The following is a 15,201-nucleotide window of genomic DNA, read 5'->3' on the forward strand; positions in this document are numbered from 1 at the left end:
TTTATCAATATTTTACTTTCAGCCATTTTAATTTTTCATTGATTGTAAAGTACAACATGAATAAAGTTTGATTCTTCGATGGAACTCTGTGGTTGTTCTCCACGCCAGCACTGCTAGCATACGCAGAAAGAACCCTGGCTGCAGTCACGGCGCTACGGTCCACCTGCTCGGCGCAGGAGTTTGAGCGTCACGTCACAGCCACAAACGACTACTCTCAATATCGACAGCCTCGCCGTCACTGAACCGCATGTTTCCTCCGTATCAAAGTGAGCATCAGGGATCAAACACTCAGGCATGAATGACTCACTTACATGATTTAACACTAATAATCCTCCAAGGTCCAGGTCAAGTGCTGCAAAGGGTAGAAGACTTTGGTCTGTGTGTGTGTGTGTGTGTGTGTGATTCTACGTGTGTGTGTGTGTGTGTGTGTGATTCTACGTGTGTGTGTGTGTGTTCTTTCTGAAAAACTGAGCGAGACGAGAGATCCTCCACCTCAGCATCTACTCTCCTCCGCCTGTCTTTTAGACTCTCCATCCCCCACCTAAATCCCACAACATCCTTGACGTCTATCTCAGCTGAGGCTGAGGAAGCTGCGTTACTCCACTGGAAAGACAGAGGAAATCTGTCAATAAAGACTCGACTCGATCTGTCACGAAGCTAGAGGAGCGCACATGGAAGCTAAAGGTCAAACGCATCCCACGCCGGTTCGTCTGGTGCCGATTCCTCTCTGCACCCTCTCACATCTTCCCTACCTGAATATGACAACTCAAAATAAGACAACAAACCACAAGATTCTTGCTCAACATGACAGACCCCCCCCCCCCAGATTGTCTTCTTTGTGTTTCAGTAAATGCTTTTGTTCTGTGGTGAATAATAATAGAAAAATAACAACATACAAACCAAGAAAGGGAGGCCATGCTGTGAGAATAAGAGGAAAAAAAAAAACAACAGAAGAGGAAAAAGGCTGTTGGATGGATGATGTGGGTGAGTGCATCAGAGAAGAAAGGCCAGATTAAAAGTGAGGATGCTGCAACGACTGAATGGAGGAAAAATAGCTTGAGATTAGCGAGTGCGGCTGAGAGCCCTCGTCCTGTGGCAGACGAGAGGGTTTGTTCGCCCGCCGCTGCCTTTCACTGTGACGTATTTCCCATTACACCCGCTGACAAACTAACCTGCATCAACTCGTTTGCGCGCTCGCACACGTGAAATGTTGATCAAGCACAAGATTGTATGCCATTAGAGCCGGCAAAATAATTTATTTCCACCCCCAACATCAAGGCATTTAGCTTGGTGACGGAGGAGGTGGAGTTCACTTGGTTATTCATTGCCTTTTCAAAGGCAGACACGGCTGGGAGCGAACGCGCCGGCCCTCGCCGCTCTCACGTCTCAAAGTGTCTCTGAGGCTTCATTTAGACCGACAATAACACCGTGTCGAAATGCAGCCCTCTCATTCATTTTGGATGAGTCCAGCGTGGCGGGGGTGTCGCGGCAAAGCGGTTGCAGCAAAAAACAAAACACAATTTTGTCTAGCAGGAAGATGATCCTGGCCCAGCTTCTCCCGCCGTGATGTAATATCAGCTGGCAAGAACCCTTGTTGTCTCATCTTGTTTAGCTCACATAAACGAGAGGCGGCGGTGACGAATGCACCGCTCCGTCTGTGTCGATGTGTCCAAAAAAACCCGAAAACCAGACCTCTGATCTTCATGACGTAGGAACCTGTGGTTTGAGGGCGCGGTGGCGGTGTGACATCACAACAAAACACCTCCCTGACCGATCTGACGTTCATCTCACTTGGATCTTGGGATTTTCATCTCTAATCGAGCTCTAAACTGTAATCTGATTGATTTCTTTTTTGAAGAATACGCTCTACTGTGGCTGGGTGAACAGAAACCGTAACAATCCAGCATGAACAAATCGCTGAAGGACATTTTAGCGCTGTTGTACCAAAAGAAAGAAATCATTACTGTACATAAATGGTAAAAAAAACAAAAACACGGTAAAAGAGGAAAGAGGGTCTGCCATATGAACTTGAATGTTAAATAATCTGACAGTGTTAGTTGAAGTACTGGTTCTTCCATCTCTGCCGTCATCTCAGTCGCTGTAGTCTGTCACCTTTGATCTCTGGCAGCTTTGATCACTGTACACACACACACGCAACATCAAAGCTATCTAAGAGTCCTGTCTGTCATCTCAATTGCCTGACTGTCATCTCAAGACCCCGGAACCTCAAACTAGGCACCGCCCTTCCTCAGCGGCGCCAGTTAAGGCGCGCGCCAAGTCTGGCGGCAATCAAAGCCAGCTGAAGACGCACATTGCATTACATTTAGAGGAAGACGCGAGCAAGTTTACCTCGCCTTTTGCCAACGCCACAGAGCCCGCAGCTTCTGCCGGGGCCGAGCTCGTGGTTCTGTGTTTCCCTTCATCACTGCATCCCATTGCTTTTGTCTTACAAGCCCGTGCGTGTGTGTGTGTGTGTGTGTGTGTGTGTGTGTGTGTGTGTGTGTGTGTGTGTGTGTGTGTGTGTGTGTGTGTGTGTTCATCTTTGACCATGTTTGAAAAAAAAAATCCCTCAATTGGGAATTAAATGTGCGGACATATTTTACTTTCTATTTCTATTCAGTGCTTTACTCAGGTGCCATGCACTTCAAGAGCTCCATTTACATTAATAATTCTCTACAGACAAACCTTAGCAGACACAGAATTAGCTGCAATCTCGTGGTTTTATTTTTTAATCTCTGTCCAACTTTTATCCGGTATGATTATTTTTATTTTCTTGGAAGTGAATCCAACCCCAGATTCCTCCAAACCTCTGATACGATCAGCACAAAACAAAACAAAACAAAAAACAAAACCAAGAAGAAGAAGAAGAAGAAGAAGAAGAAGAAGAAACTCCAAAAAAGACCAAGAAGAGACAGAGACGTTCCGACTCTGCTGGATCCTCCGTTTCACTCGACCTGCTGAATGCAAATGTTAGGGAAAATTCTATATCGTCATAGTTTTCCATCCAGCCATCTTGGAGTTTTATCTTTTATCACTGCCTTCATAGGGTTTCCATGGAAATTGCCCTGACATTTCCCCGGCTTTAAAACAATAAAGGCCTTTCCTCTACAATTTCTGTGTTGTCAAGAGGGTCAGGCTTGTATACGGCTGTGCACTGAAATAAAACAAAAGCCCACAGATGATTTATACATACGACTTCATGCCTTTGTGTCAGAACGATGAGTGTGTGTGATGAACATCCAAGCGTGAAAGTGCTTGACTGCATGCGGTTACATTTCAGTGTGCGTACCTGCACTCGTGCACTCTCCACAAGTCAACGCAGGTGAAGGGGGGGCTACACTGGTTCCTCTTGCAGGAGTCGGACGTGCACCCCAGGGAGACGCCCTGCACGCTCACCTGGGAAACCCCGTCTCGTGGCTGGCTGTCAAGAGGCATGTAGCGACCATTGAGGCGTAGGTCCCTAATGCAGCCTGCAGGCAGAAAAATGGAAAAGTGTTCAGTGGAATAAGAAAAATGCGGCTATTTCTTTAAAAAAAGTGACAGGTCACCTTTATTTACCTCAACTGCAGAGGGGACCTGGTCTATATCTGAAAATAATTCATATGAGGGGCTGCTGTTTCCTTCTAATTCCCTCTGTTTGGCAAGTTTACTTTTTCTCATCCTCTTGTTACTGCAGTAGTTTTCTTGTATCTTCGTCAAAATTTGAAGGGAAGTGCGTCCGTCAACAGAATCTCATCATTTCTCCGCAGGACACACGTGAGCTCGTTCACCACACAAACATAGCGACGCACTCTGCTTCTCAAGTCCCCTGCTCATCACATTGAAACCTTTAGTTATTCGCTGCAGCATCGTTCAATGCCATTCGCAGTCTACCAGGAAACCCCTGAGAGGACCAGGATTTGCATACGTGCTTGATACTGCATAATGTGGTGCACTGATGGCTGAGCTGTTAACACATGTCGCTGCTCCACTGGCTCGCATGCTGGAGACACTTACCCCGGCGAAGCAAACAAATCTGAGCGGCTGTTTTTGAAAGTGCTGAACACGGCGGAAGGGAGGCAAAACACTTTTGCTTGAAAGGCCTCCTGATGGGTCTTGATCTGCTGCTAATTAATGCACCTCCTGGCACAGCCGTTCCTACGGCACGTGTTCCTGCTTAGGCCAAGTCAAAGAGCTGCACTCAGCGCAGGAGGGCAAAACGGAACTGTTGCTGTGTAAACTGGGAAGATGGGTGTTGATGTTTGATTAATTACGTTAATTTTCATAAAATCGCAAAGCGTGCGGCGACTTTTGTCTCTGGACATTCAGGAAACATCACCTGAACCTTGGTGGAGGCCACTGTTGGATTACATTGAGTTTAAAAAGTAACTTGTTACATTACAAGACCACTGCCGTTAAAATGTGCCAGACTACAGTTTTATTGGGGGGGGGGGGGGGGGGGGGTAACGTTAGAGTACCTCTGTGTTGCCATGGTTGCACCTCCAAGAGCCCAGCTTCTGCTGTGGCCATTTCAAACACTAGAACAACATCCTCTCCCACAGCCGACGACCACTGCTGCTACAAGGAGACTTCATCTATATATTTTATGTACTTTAATAGCCTTTACAGTCGGTTATTTTCTCGTACACCGCATTGCCACAGGGGCTACGGCAAATTTGCATTTTATGGTCATTTAATGGACAATAAACTTTTCTTATTTTAGTGGAGGAACCCACACGCAGGTGAGAAACGACAAGGGAGCGGATGCTCCAGGGATTCTCTAGTTACTACAAAAAGTTATCCGACGGCTCAAGCTAAGTCCAAACCGTGGTCGCCGCGCTCTGCTCGGCCTTTCAGGGTGCGTTCAGACCTGCACCCACTTGCTTCAGGGCGCACTGAGTTCTGTTCACTCGAGACAGAAGTGCCAAAGCACAGGAAAACTTGTCTTTGTTACTCTTGACAAACAGACCAATCAACCGGTGTCCTCTGTGGGAACGGAAACACACACTGATTTGCTCTCGAACGAGAAAATCATCATCATAAACAACATCTGAGCGTCCTCATTCCACTGATACACATTTTCAAGAGCACCGACCGCCTTGAGAGGTTTAATTCACCAGGAACACGCCCAGGAGCCGGCACGCACTCTCTTAATTTCGGTCAAATAAATAACGTAAGAAAAATATCACTCAAGCTCACCCAGCAGTGCGCCTCTCTCTCTCTCTCTCTCTGAGGTTCATCCAAAACTAGAACAGAATCAGAATATCCATTTTCTAAACGGAGGGATGAGTTGGCCACACAATCCACCGCTAAAAAGTCAACGTATTCATCGGGTTTTATTAACAGCACGATGTGAGCCACACATCCGCGCTCGCCGGTGTCAGGAAAGACGCTGATTAAGAACTGACAGGACCAGTGGGCGTATTTGCATATCGAGCAGGCACCTGACATCCAATCACAAGTGGCACAATTCAGTGTAGAGGAACGATGTACTTGGAGCGGTCGTGCGATCGGGTGCCTCGGGATCAGAGGCAGGTTAACATCTGGTCTGAATGCAGCCTTAGTTTCTGGATGAGGTGAGTAAGAATGAGCAAACCGCACGTAATTCTGATCTGACCCATTACCAGCTGTTCCCATCCTGCTGAAAGGCTTTGATAACTCATTAAGTCCAACTCTTGCTCTGTTTCAGTTTTAAAATAGAGCCAGTAAACTCCCGGGGACGCAAATTTCTGGTGGCTTCATTTGCTAAGCTGGTATATTCAGTTCCATCTCATTTCCCTTCTTTCACTACTTGAAGAGACACGTTCAAAAAAAGACCCTACGTCTGCTGCCACCTTCTATCACGTCTGACTATTTTGAAGAAAAATGCTTTTAAAGTCCATTTAACAAACACATGCATTGTCTCTTCCTGCCTGAGGCGCAGCTGTCTGCACTCCTCACTGTCTCACTGCAGGCAGCTCGCTTCATCCCTCTCTCTCCCTCTCTCCTTCCATCTCCGGCTCTGACCTCATCCTCTCCATTATCATGTGGCATCTTGGCTGTTTCATCTGTTTCTCTTTCATTCTTTATCCGTCTCAATCTTTGGATTGTACCTGCTGCCGCCAGTCTCTCCTTTTACTCCGGGGCTGCCAGCAAACACTCACAGAAACAAACGTCATGACTCACTGACTGGAGAGCACAGTTAGGAACGAAATATGAAATTAGGGCTGAAATATGCCGGTCAACGACCTTTCCGCCATTTCCAGACAAGGCCAAAGGTATAGTTAGTCTTTGCTGACACAGCAGGACTGATCGCTTGTTGACCGGATGCAGTTGAGGGGTCCAAACACGTTCCTAACAGCACACATCTGATGAAAACGCTCAGGTCCACGACTGATATCATTTCTTGGTGTAGACTCGGTGTCTGAACCTGGATTTCCTGAGGGCCAGTAAAGTTCTATCTAATCTAATCTAATCTAAAAAGTTCACACGACAGTTTAACAGAGAACTCTGTGTAAATCTATCAGTTCACATTCAACTAAAATGAATGAGAATTGCATGGTTTGTGTATGAAGGTAGGTCAGCATCAACTCGAGGACATCCTTCTGAGTCCGTCTCACCAAACCACACCTGCTCTCATGCGCGATAGAATCAACTTTTCATACGTTTTGTGGCTTTATTTTGCAAAAACCTCTCTTATGTTGCGGCCGTTCGAGGAGCAAACCTCACGTGTCGAGCAGAAGTGCGGTAAATGGTCCGGGGATGAGAGAGTTACCGCCGCACATCACATCTAGAGAAGGCGTCTTTATGTTCTGCAGCGTCTGAGCTCTTACAGAACGGAATACAAGTCAACTTCATCGTTGCTCCTCTCAGTTTCAACGTCCTCACGCACCATTGGCCCGATCAAAGGTCAACCACTCGACATCCAAAGACGTGAGTTTTCTCTGTGAATAATTCAATAGGAACATCTCAACTCCTTTGAGAAGCTAATTTTGGTAAACAGATAATAAAACAGAGTTCAGTAACTGGCTGCCTCAGTTAGACCAGAGTCCGCTGGGAGACATTAGAAGTCAGAGAAATAGGAAATTGATAACGGAGGAAAACAAAAAGTTGTGAAAAATAAGACTGAGCGTCATTAAAGTAACTTTATATTGCACTATTTATACTCTCGGTCTGTGTGTGTGTGCGTGTGTGTGTGCACGCTGCAACAATGCTACTGAATGTACAATGACAATGTTAAATTTCAGACGGGTTCCTCGGCTGCAGTGGTCTTATTTTATGCGTTCAGAGCTGCTGGCTGGGTATGGAGCATCCAGACCCCTCAGGTCATCAGGGACGGGTCTACTCAGCGTCCCCAGGGTCAGAACCAAGCAGGGTGAAGCTGCTTTCAGCTTCTGTGGTCCACACCTGTGGAACAAAGTCCCTGAACCTCTGAGGGGGGCACAAACTGTCAGCTCATTTAAATCAGGGCTGAAAACACTGCTGTTTACTGCAGCCTTCTGATAGTATTGATCTGGGATTGATGGAGTGATTTAATATTGATTTGTCTGCTGTCGAATTGATCTTAAACTGTTTTATTGATTTTGAATGATTTTGAATGTTTTAATTCACTTATTTGATTTTAAACTGTTCTTAACTTTCATTTCTCTCTTTACCTCTGTGAAGCACTACTGTATGAATTGCCCTGTGTAGGAATGGTGCTCGACAAATAAATCTGCCTTTGCCTTCTCTCTCCATTTTACCAAAACGCCAGTGAGACCACGCGGTCAATGGCGTTCACGCTGCCCACGTCAAAGTTGTTGATTTGTGGTTCGGCTCCTTCGCCAGGGGGCCCCGACAGGTCTGTCTGGCGTCTGAACTACATTTTAACATGAGAAGTGGAAGATAGCGAGATGGGAAGACGGGATCCTCTGTTCCAATAAATGACACCCACAAGAGAGAGGAGAGCCATGCTGACTGCGCCCTGACTAGAAGTGAGTGGGAGTGTGTGTTCAGTGGGAGTGTGTGTTCAGTGGGAGTGTGTGTTCAGTGGGAGTGTGTGTTCAGAGAGTGTCCTCCAGGTGCAGCGATGCTAGCTTGTGCTGCAGAGGCAACATAAAGAACCGTTGCCATTCTATCCCTCCTGCAGGTTCCCTCTCAGGCTGGGTCTGGTCTCCTCTCACTGCTTGAATGCTCTTTACTGAGGTGTAAAGTGCGGCCTTCAACATTCATGTCAGTTTTATACTATAAAGACAAGAGTGGAGAAATTGCAGCTGCATGTTTATGTGGAGGAGGAGGAGGAGGAGGAGGAGGAGGAGGAGGAGGAGGAGGAGGAGGAGGTGTAGAAAGAAATCGCCTGTTGTGTGTTTACATTCTACATGAAGCTGCGGTGTGAGAGGAAACACACGCTCCTGGTTCCATGAAGTGAAACAAAGCCTTGTTATCCAATAAAGAGTCCACAGCAGTGCAACTTAGTTATGATGGAAGCCATCAATTACACTTGAGCTGCTGCATGTGAACTGGCCGTGTGCTGAAGTCCCAGTAACGCTGCTACGTGCGCCTGAAGCTGCGGGTGCTGTGGTCTTAGCCAGGGTTCTGTTGATGCAGCTCAGTCTACATTTTAGGAATTAGCACGGAAGAATCTAGAAATACTGCATTGGGGTTGTGTGCCTGTCAAGGTGACCTTGACCTTTGACCACCAAACTCTTTCGAGTTCATCCTCCCAGTGGACGTTTGGAGGCCGATGTGGAGACGAATTCCTACACGTTGTTCCAGAGATTTGGCGTTGATGAGAATGAGATTCACACACAGGAGGACACACAAGCTAAAAACACTTAGCTTCACGGTGTGGTGGAACTCTATGCAGCCGGCGCACACACACACACGCACAAGCACACGCACACGCACGCACACACACACACACACACACACACACACACACACAGCTACAGGGACATCCGTCATCCCAGCCAACAATGAAGATGCATCTGGCTGAATTAGCCATTAAACTGTCACATCAATCGTTCATTAACTCATAAAAGTGACACAATTCTCCCTAGAAAATACAGCGCACGGCTGGATTACAAGGCTTCTATCTGCTAGCATCTTACAGGTGAAATAAACCGTCCCACAGGTCCTGAATGACTCATGACTCACCGCGGGGGGGGGGGGGGGGGGTGCACACACGGTATTACCATGATGGTGTTTGGATAGCAAACTGTCTTCAGTGTTATCAGGTGACTCAAGCGATCAGCTCTCCAACCAGAGAAGCACTCAGCTCTGCTCACATTCATCAGCCTCAGCCTAGCCATCAATGAAGCCATCCATGAGGTTGTTTTGTTCCAAACACACTCGTGCGGGAGTGCGAGGACCCGCTGGTCGATGCTTCGAGCTTTAATTGGAGTCCCCAGAGACTGAAAACGTGTCCCAGCGGCGTTTCAGTGCTTTCTCGTGTCGAGGCCGTCAGCTGGACGGTCCGGTGACGCTCTGCGGGCTGGTTGCTGTCGACGGCTGAAGAAGTTCCTTCCGTTGCTCATCTCACTCTTCACCTTCAACCCCAGACATCTGATTTTTGCCCATCTTGCTTTTCCTGCTCTCTGTCCCTGATTCCTTTTTTTCCGCGGCTGAAAGGTCACTGCTGCTCGACGACCCCCCTCCAGAGTTTTCTACCAGCATCAATATCACAGATTATTGTGTTCATCTAATATTGAGAAGCCAAAGTCGTGATCAAAATTAATATTTGATTATTTGTGCAGCCCTTAGATCTCGTTCGTTTCAGTCACCTCTTTTTTCACCACCGATATTCCACGAAGATTTAGTTGGAGTTCATGTTCATATCAGTTTCATCAGGTTGTTGTCTCATCTTGATCCAGGAAAACAGGGTTTTTTTTTTTTATGTGTTCTGTAAAATTTTCTGGGAACAAAATAAACACCTGATCTGAGACGTCACACCCAGCAGGCTGATGTCTCAGTGACCTCCGCCGCTGACCACCGACATCTTTCCAGGTCATCTTCGAGTCCCAGTGGACGTTTGTGCCCAATCTGAAGAAACTCAGCGGCTTTTCCAGATCTTTTGTGTAAAAAAGCGGCGTTGATGCGCACGTACGTCAGCCCGGTCGAAGGTCGCTGCCGGTTATTGAGTTTTTATGGTCACCTGACAACCCTGCAGAGTTTGTGAGCCGTTGCACTCCCCAAACTTCAAATTGAAACATTCCTTTCTTTGGACACATGTCAAGGGACATAATTCAAGAGCAGCACTGCCAGGGTGCTTCATATCTTAATTTTCATTTGTACTTGACAAGCTCAGTTATGTTAACAGGGTGCGAGTCCAGGTGGGACTGTGAATGGCTCATCTGCAGCCCTGATGATAAACAGCCTTCCTCCATTCAACAGGTTGTCCTTCGGCCTCTCGCCGCTCCAGCTGCTCACATAGCAATGTACCGAGTGACGAGATCGACCTACACTACACAACACACGCTTAAACAGGGAGGTGCTGCAGCAAGCTGGGGACTGAAGCTGCAGTCCACACAATTCTGAAAATCCATTACATCTGCTGCTCTAAACTCCAGGGGCTGAGTGGATAAATAACAAAACCATCCGTACTGTATGGATTCTCCATAAATAAACTGGCGATAAGGGATGAATGTGAGGTGAGAAGTAGCCGTGCCTCATCCATACTTCAGATGCATACAACTGCGTTTTTGGGTTGTTGTTTTTTTTTGTTTTTTTTTGGGCAAGTCAAGCCTGATGAAGTGGAAATGAAAAATAAGGCGTGACAGAATTCCGCATTAACAGGCAATTTCACAGAGTTTGTGTGTCTGGTTCCAATTTTTTAAACAACTCTGTTATTATTGTGTACCTGTAACCAGGTGACGTGCGGGGGTTTGTGTATTTGGTCCTACATCCGCGTTGTCACTGATGGACAACTGTGCAACAAATGAATTTGTTGTTCGTATGATGGGATTGGGGCTGCACGGTGGTGCAGTGGTCAGCACTGTGGCCTCACAGCAAGAAGGTTCCGGGTTTGAGTCCCGGCTCGGCGTGGGATCTTTCTGTGTGAGTCTCCATGTTCTCCCCGTGTCTACGTGGGTTCTCTCTGGTACTCTGGCTTCCTCCCACCGTCCAAAGATATGCAATTTGGGGACAAGGCTGATTGATACTCTAAGTATTCTGACTTTTTTTTTACTTTTCTTGCCTCAGCTGGCCACTCATAGAAATTCACAATCACTGAACGTTGCCTATAATTTCTGATGACTTCATCAAAATGCGCCGACTTTTTCCCCGCACCCCCGACTGAGGCGGCAACCTTGGAGCCGGCGGGACCCGGTGAGGGCCAGGAGGAAGGGGACCGAGACCTCCGTTGAAGTCGTGCCATCATTAAGGAGAAGCTTGAGGTTCACAGCTTCAGTGATACCAGGGAAACTCAACCTGCTGGGAAAATGAGCGAACGGCACTCTGGCAGCAGCTGAGCTGAAAGCATGCAGCCCCCTACAGAATGTCTGAAGTCATCACTACTACCACTGTTACTTCTAATAGTCTAGTACTACTACTAGTGAGAGCACATACCCTGAAAGCTCTTGTTGATTCCAGATGGGAAGGTATTTCCCAGCATCACCACAGTGGGGTCAATGACAATTTCTCGGCTCCGGCCCTTCGACCCGGTGACCTCTCGCTTTCCTCCCCCGCCGTCCAGTCGCAGCGTCATCTCGTTGTCATGACGATCAAGGACGATCTCATGCCACTCGCCATTATCCAGGCGGTACATGGGGATGGAGAGGTTGTAGTCGCCGTCACCCAGGTTGTAGAGAACGCAGAGGAGACCCTGGGAGATCTGCCGTCACAAAATCACCAGTTTGAGAATCACAATCTTAAAACGGCCAATTAATAAATTCTAGACCAACACTTCATGCAAGTATGTTCTTATTTACGTCGTTTATTGATTGACTTTAAGAATGCTGTGTTTGGTTCTCAATTAAAATCCTTGCTGGGATTTTAATTATTAAAAAAAGGAAATCATAAATCAGAAGAGTGGTTAAGTTCGACCGCCTCTTCCTCCTGCAAGCACAGATGTTTTCCTCAAATTGAATGTCAGGCTCGTCTTTTTTGCTTCTGCCAGGAAATTCTCTCTTAATTCTCTGGGTTATGGCTTTCTCTTTTTTAATTTGTTAAAATACCGTCCACCATGATCATCATTATAATTCCAATCCATCACTGATGGTAAAAGTGAACTCCAAACTAATACACTTTAAAAAAAAAAAAGGCGGCACAAAGACTTTTTTCTACCCAAGCTGTGAGCTGGATTTCAGATTCAGATTCAGATTCTGATCGTCGTCTCCGTTCGCGCAGCTTTTATGTTGCGTGTGTTGTCTTGGCCGTGTGTGTCGGTCTTTACGGTCTCCACAATGACTCGCCGCTCTGCTTTATTTTGTTATGCAAAACACTGTGGCCGCGTTTGAAAGCTGGTACATAAATAAAGTTTATGATTACATTCTACGTTTTAAGTAGAACATAACCGGGCCTATCAGGATATACAGCGATAGTAAAAGCCACAGTAACGCGTAAATCGCTGGCGTCCCTATTCACTGTCTCCGTGAGCGTCGTCGTAGAACTTACAGTAGAGAGCGCACAACGTCACATATTTTACAAAAACAAGGAGATTATAAAGTATAACCAAGTCCCTCAACTGAAACCCACCGTCTCAGGATAATCCAGAGGACAAATTGTACGTTTTTGATGAAAGCAAAACTTCTCTTGTCGTGTGTTATCCAAAACTCTGTGTGGCACAAACCACATAACAATGTTCTTTTCTTTCGAGGCAGCAAATCAAATCCAATCTACATGGAAAGATACTCCTGGGACTTCATGGTAAAATACGTTTGACCCGCGTCCGAGACGGCTTTACGGCTAATGGGGATGAGAAGGAAAGCTGATTTAAAGGAGACTCTAAGAGTCTGGATCAAAAGGCCAATTTGGCCGGCCGGCCAACAAGCCAGATTAACTCTCTGGAGGTTATCAAAGACAGGGACAATGAAAAGAACATGAGGTCAAATGAAATTTCTTACATTTGATGCTGGTGTGATCGCAAGTCAGACTCAATCATACAGACCAGCATGAATTCATTAACCTCACTTGACAGGCAAGTGGGGGGGGACCCCCTGCCTCTCACCCAGTCACCTGGACAGGTCGCCAGTCCATCACACGCTCACACGCGCACACCCACAGACAAATTAGAGTCTCCAGTTAACCCAACTGGCATGTTTTTGGTGTGTGGGAGGAAGCCGGAGAGACTGGGAGAGAACATGCAGACTCCCCGCAAGAGTCCGTGGCATGAACACACGGATAAATTGTATTGTGCTGGACCCAAAACACCTTAGGAACACCCTGTCCAATGAGACAGGTACCCTGGATGGCCTCACCCTGGCCTCCAGCACCACCGTGAGGAACCTAGGAGTTCTCTTTGATCAGGATCTGTCCTTTAACTCCCAAATCTCCAGGACTGCTCATCCTGGAGAGACACATCCTGTCTCAAAAAGATACAGAAAAATGAGTCCATGCTTTTGTCACTTCCAGGCTGGATTACTGCAACTCCCTCCCACCAGCCTGCACCAGTAGGTCCCTAAAGACTCTCCAGCTGGTCCAGAACACTGCTGCCCGCGTGTTGACTAGAACTGGTAGAAGAGACCATGTCCCTCCTGTACTGGCTTCTCTGCATGGCTCCCTGTCAAATTCAGAACAGAATTAAAATTCTTCTTCTACCATCAAAGTCCTCAACAGTCAGGCTCCTTCATCCCTGACAGAGCTCCTAGTCCCCTATGATCCAGCTAGAACCCTTCGCTCCCAGGATGCAGGGTTACTGGTGGTTCCTAGAGTTCTAACAGTAGAATGGAGCCAGAGTCTTCAGCTATCAGGCTCCCCTCCTGTGGAACCGTCTCCCAGTTTCAGTCCAGGACCCAGACCCCCTCTCTATGTTTAAGAGCAGACTTAAGACCTTCCTTGTTGATCAGGCTTATAGTCAGGACTGCTTAGGCTGGCCCTGAGATCTGCTGCTATAGGCTCAGACTGCTGGGGATCTCCCATGATGCACTGGGATTCTCTCTCCTCCTTCTGTACTCATTCGTGTTTCTAACTCCTCTTCTTCTCCCCTCATCTTTCTATTCTATTCTTCTCACCCTGACTGATGCTGCTGCTGGAGGAGGCTGCAGACCTGAAGAGGCTCAAGCTGCCACCCGTAGCTCCACCTGCTCACGTCCCCGTCTGTCCATCAGTCTCTTCCCTTTCTCTCTCTCTTTATCTCTGCCCCTCTCTTTCCTTCTGTATCTCTGTTGTCCTCCATTATCTGTCTTTGTCTTTGCCCCGCCCTCCTGGTCTCTTTTCCCCCAACCGCTCAAAGCAGAAGACCGTCCCCACTGATCCTGGATCTGCTCCACCTTCCTGCCTGTGGCTGCTGTTGCAGGATGTGCTTGCTGATGGAGAATTGTTGGGTGGAGGTTCATTGGAGGAGTGAGGTGCTGCTCTACTTGGAAAGAGTCAGGAGAGAACTTTGGTTGGGATTTGGTGCCGTACGAATAGAACTGGCTTGACTTGGCTTGACTTGGGTGGGTCGTCCTCATTTCAATTTCAAGCGCTTTCCTCCAAGACTCCCACTGAGCATAATTTTCTCTCCTCCATCTTCCTCTGCCCGGCGTAAACAGAGGACTGAGACGACAAGGACAGAGCAGAGCAGCAGGATGTGAAACAGTCTTGTGGGTGGTGACTATTAAAGCTCCCACTCCTTCCCCACATAATAACAGACAAAACTAGTTTCCCCTCTTTATTCAGCGCTCTGAACTTGGTTAAAACTCTAAACCAATCATGCCCTGTCAACACGTTATCTTCACCTCCACCCGTGTCCTTCTCCTCCCTCATTCGTTACTCCGTTGCTAAAGTGCGGAATCGCTGTGAGGCTGTTCTGGAGGCTCATTTCAAGGCACTGTGATGAAGTATTAATTATATTTAGAATCCACTGGGGCAGTGATTTTTCACCAGACACACTCACAGCCACTCGACTTCACCCCCAATTAAAGCCGAGTGGAACGCTGCAGTTTGGCTGCTGCTCGGCTCCCTCGGCGGCGTGCGGGTTGACGTGTTTGTGTGTTTCTGGAGCAGGAACGTTACAAAGGTGTGTGTGAATACACGTTTGAGTGCACGGTCCCACTGCAGGGAGAGCTTCTTCCCCCCAGACGCTTCTCATGACAGTCTCCAGGCTGCAGCGTACAGATGATGAGT

At 47.3% G+C, this 15,201-nt stretch overlaps 1 protein-coding gene across 1 annotated transcript in view; it reads right to left on the bottom strand.

Annotated features, from left to right (window-relative positions):
- The window catches only part of LOC147269765 (neural-cadherin), a 280,583-nt gene that overhangs the window by 22,871 nt on the left and 242,511 nt on the right, over window positions 1-15,201 (bottom strand). The window contains exons 33-34 of the mRNA XM_086190512.1: window positions 11,503-11,767; window positions 3,290-3,470 (exon numbers count right to left, since the gene is read on the bottom strand). Coding sequence (XP_086046638.1) covers window positions 3,290-3,470; window positions 11,503-11,767 — 446 coding nt within the window. The remainder of the gene's footprint in view (window positions 1-3,289; window positions 3,471-11,502; window positions 11,768-15,201) is intronic.

Source organism: Aulostomus chinensis, chromosome 2 (assembly GCF_037954235.1).
Source record: "Aulostomus chinensis isolate RoL2024-O1b breed Wild chromosome 2, RoL_Achi_v1.0, whole genome shotgun sequence".
In the NCBI taxonomy this organism is placed as follows: Eukaryota; Metazoa; Chordata; class Actinopteri; order Syngnathiformes; family Aulostomidae; genus Aulostomus; species Aulostomus chinensis.